Source organism: Crocuta crocuta, unplaced genomic scaffold, assembly GCF_008692635.1.
Source record: "Crocuta crocuta isolate KB4526 unplaced genomic scaffold, BGI_CrCroc_1.0 scaffold2174, whole genome shotgun sequence".
NCBI classification, from domain to species: domain Eukaryota; kingdom Metazoa; phylum Chordata; class Mammalia; order Carnivora; family Hyaenidae; genus Crocuta; species Crocuta crocuta.
In genome coordinates this window covers 102,421-106,008 of record NW_027532818.1, presented here as the reverse complement: position 1 = coordinate 106,008, position 3,588 = coordinate 102,421, and the positions used below count along the sequence as shown (strand labels likewise).

General features: G+C 48.7%; 1 protein-coding gene across 7 annotated transcripts in view; it reads left to right on the top strand.

The window, feature by feature from the left end:
* The window catches only part of EGFL6 (EGF like domain multiple 6), a 117,294-nt gene that overhangs the window by 107,738 nt on the left and 5,968 nt on the right, over positions 1–3,588 (top strand). For 6 of the 7 annotated variants that reach the window (XM_077780997.1, XM_077780996.1, XM_077780999.1 and 3 more), the window contains 2 exons: positions 388–468; positions 1,876–1,980. In XM_077780997.1, the coding sequence (XP_077637123.1) occupies positions 388–468; positions 1,876–1,980 (186 nt within the window). The remainder of the gene's footprint in view (positions 1–387; positions 469–1,875; positions 1,981–3,588) is intronic. The other variant, XM_077781000.1, reaches the window with a different exon arrangement.

Genomic DNA, 3,588 nt, shown 5'->3' with positions numbered 1-3,588 from the left:
TCGTTTTCACCAGGCATTTGTTACTGCCCCTATTTTTCGCCTTATCTGTCCTGGGCTCCATGGCTGTTGGATTTAACCACATGAAAAGTAGACCCAGACCCAGACCTATCCAAGAACTAGCTTACCGATGAGCATTATCTCCTTGAACAGAGAGCGAAAATTTTAAGAAAGTGTATTTCCAAACCCTAGTGAGAAGGGGCATGTTGCTAATATAGGTGCTTGGGTTCTAGACGTGGAAAGCGGAACCAGTGTGGATGCTTTGGGAATGTTAAGGAAACTCTCCTCTAACATATTCTGTAATCAGAGTGCATGATACAACTCTTCGTTCAGTCATTCATTCACACCATCTTAGCACGTTTTCGTAACTGACCAAGTGTTCTTCATTAGCCCCTAAGGTGAACGAAGCCAGTGAATTGGGTGTGGTTCTGGTCCAGAGAAAAGCTGTCACATCCAGACTGGAACTCAAAGGTAACTAATACCTTCTCCCAAGTGTATGCTCTTCCCCAGTGTCCCGTGTCGTTTTAATTTCTCCGGATGTCCTCTGGGAGGAAAAGAGAGCTGGGTATATATACACCGTCCATCTGACAAGGATTCAAGGCCGCTCCCAGGAGGGTGTTAATTCCCTGGCACTCCCGGCCTACCATAAAAGCAAGGAAGGGCCCCACTGTGGTTCCTGGGCCTCCATCCCAGTTGGACCCTCTGCAGGACTGGAGAGAGTCTGGATTCCGGTCTGATTTCAGGTCCGTGTCCAATTCCCACCCTTAATGGTCTTACCCAAAGGTGAGGAAATTGAGGTATCTGTCCACCAACTCCGGTGTCCTTCACTGGTTGAGGGCTTTCCTGGGGAAATAGCTTCCTGGTNGAACCGTGAGATCATGACCTAAGCGAAAGTCGGACGCTTAACCAACTAAGCCACCCAGGCACCCCTCTTTTTAATTTTTTTAAATGTTTAATTTTGAGAGGGAGAGTGTGCGTGCGCTCATGCAGGAGTGGGGGAGGGGCAGAGAGAGCAGGAGATACAGAATCCCAAGCAGGCTCCAGGCTCTGAGTTATGAGCACAGAGTCCAATGTGGGGCTCGAACCCAAGAGCTGCGAGATCATGACCTGAGCCGAGGTCAGCCGCTTAACCCACTGAGCCACCCAGGCTCCCCGACCATTACTTATTTTTTTCAAAAAAGGTTTTTGGTTTTGCTTTTACTATATTTAAGATAACAACAGAACTTGACCAGAATGCCTTCACAGATTTAAATCAAAGCAGTGTCTGGTTCGACACTGTCCTTAAGGCCGTTTCAGTGGCTGCGATCTGTACTCCATGCAGTTGTTACGATTTTGCGAAATTAGTATTTGTCACGTCGAGCCCCAGGGTGTCATGTGGCTCAACAAAAGCCCACAAGAGAAATTGAGAAGTTTCTCACAGATCCTGGTGGAGCTTGGCACACCTCAAGGGCCACACAGGGAAGTTGAGGCAGGGTGCTTACAGAGAGAGGCAGGACCTAGGGCATAGGCCTTAATTAGCGTTTGTGTGTGGCGTGCTTTCGGGTTCCCGTTCAAACCAGAAGATCAGGGTCTTGGTGAGTTCCAAAGGAGTTTTATCTAAATGTACACGGGCTGTTTGGAAGTCACGCTAGAAACTTAAATCTACTTGTGACTCAGCAGGCTTCTCTGTGGGGCTTGCACCTGCATGAGGGGCCAAGGTCAGTTTTAGGCCCCCATCAGATGTTGGGCCAAACCAAATGGCTGCCGACGCAGCAATACCACGGAGTAGCTTAGCCCAGTGCTCCGCAGCCAACGGAAAATACGGCATTGCCTTCCAAACCTCCAGATGTTAGGCGTGCTTCTGAGACTCCTCATTATGAAACGTACCCTTTTTCTTAGCAGATGTAAATATCTCAGTTGACTGCAGCTTTGACCATGGCGTCTGTGACTGGAAACAGGATATGGAAGATGACTTTGACTGGAACCCTGCCGATCGAGATAACGGTATTTGGGTTTTGCTGTTCCGTGTTCCGTGCTATGGCATAGGCAAAGAAGGCTCTCCAGTGATGGAGGGTTATTACTCCTATCTCTTTGTCACCTTTGGAAACTTCTAGACCTTCCGAGGTCTCCCCTGACGAATGGCTGTGTTGGTTCAGGAGCTGGGTCCCGCCTTAGCCCTCTTACCCCCACCCACCCACACACAGGATGTTGCAGCAAAACTCTTGCATGTTCTCCCCTGCTGCTGAGAGAGAGATGTTAGATGTCGTGAACATTTTTCTTTTAAGACTTAGAAAAACAAAATTTTAAGTACCCTCCATGGTCAGCGTAGGGCTCAAACTCATGACCCCGAGATCACAAGCCACATGCCCTACTAACTGAGCCCGCCAGGGCCCTGGAATTCATGTACATTTTAAGAGTATTAGGGGAAGGGTAGAAAGAAGCTGTATTTTTCCCCCCAGTTTGGCGGCTAATGGTACTCTGTAGTTTTCATTTTGCTTTTCGTGGGGAAATAAATCTGGGAAGGAAATGGGACCTCTGCCTCAACTTGAAGTTTTAGTAAAGCCACCCCTCCAAGTAGCAACACCATGATGAGCATCTGGTCAGCACCCTGAACTTCTGGACTGAACGTTCCCCTCTGTCACTTGCAGATTCCTTACTGGTCACTTAAACTGGGATTTTTCTGGACTTCAGCTCTGAGCTGTGGAATTCCAGCCCTTTCCACTTCTTGCTTAAGCGCTATTGATGGGCACTCGCTTCCCCTGGGGTAGAGCATTTGGCTGACGCATCCCATTTGGAGCACAAATCGAATACCATCTCCTGAGGCTGACCGTGTAGTTATTCACAACTCTGGAGACTCAAGTTTCTCACCAATCCATGTGTTTATTTGGGATCTGCAAGTTCCACCCTCAGTTACAAGATCCTTCCCCCAGACTAGTTCCTCCCTTAGATCATTCCTTTCAAGCCTTCACATGCAACCAGGAGACCTGGACACCCCCTGACAAAACTTCCTTGTACGTCTTGAGATTAGAGGGGATACATCTCATGCAACACAACCAAGTTGTGTGAGTGGGACCATCGCCGAAGATTCAGGGTAGGTTCAACCGGTCCGGAGACTGTTGGAGAGCCTGTCTGGTCGAGAGCTAACTCGAATTTCTCCTTTCTTCCGTCATGACATTGCAAAGTTTATATCCGCCAGAGCCACATCACAGGGGGAGCCCGTAGATTTTTCCAGGATCTTGCCAGCCCACGCAGTCAGCAGAGTCTTCAGTTGGAGTTTTCCAGCGATGGGAGGCCCCCTGTTTAGAAAAGTGATTCACAAATGGCCTCAGGGTTCCCAGCCTTCGTGTCACTCAGATCACGCGTTGTTCCCTCTCGCGCCCCGTTCAGATCTCTCTAGATGGGCTCATCTTTCCCTATAGGGTTAAATATGAGAAAGAAACATGGGGTGAATCAGCATTTCCAGACGGATAAAATCTCAAGGGCAGATCAAAATGGGCTTTAGGTGAGAGAGTAGGGAAATCTGCCCCAGTGGCTCCCAGAAGAGAGGGTGTCGCCGGTAGAGTGGCTAGATAAAGTGTTAGATGCCGAAATTTCAGACGAGCAGGTGAATAC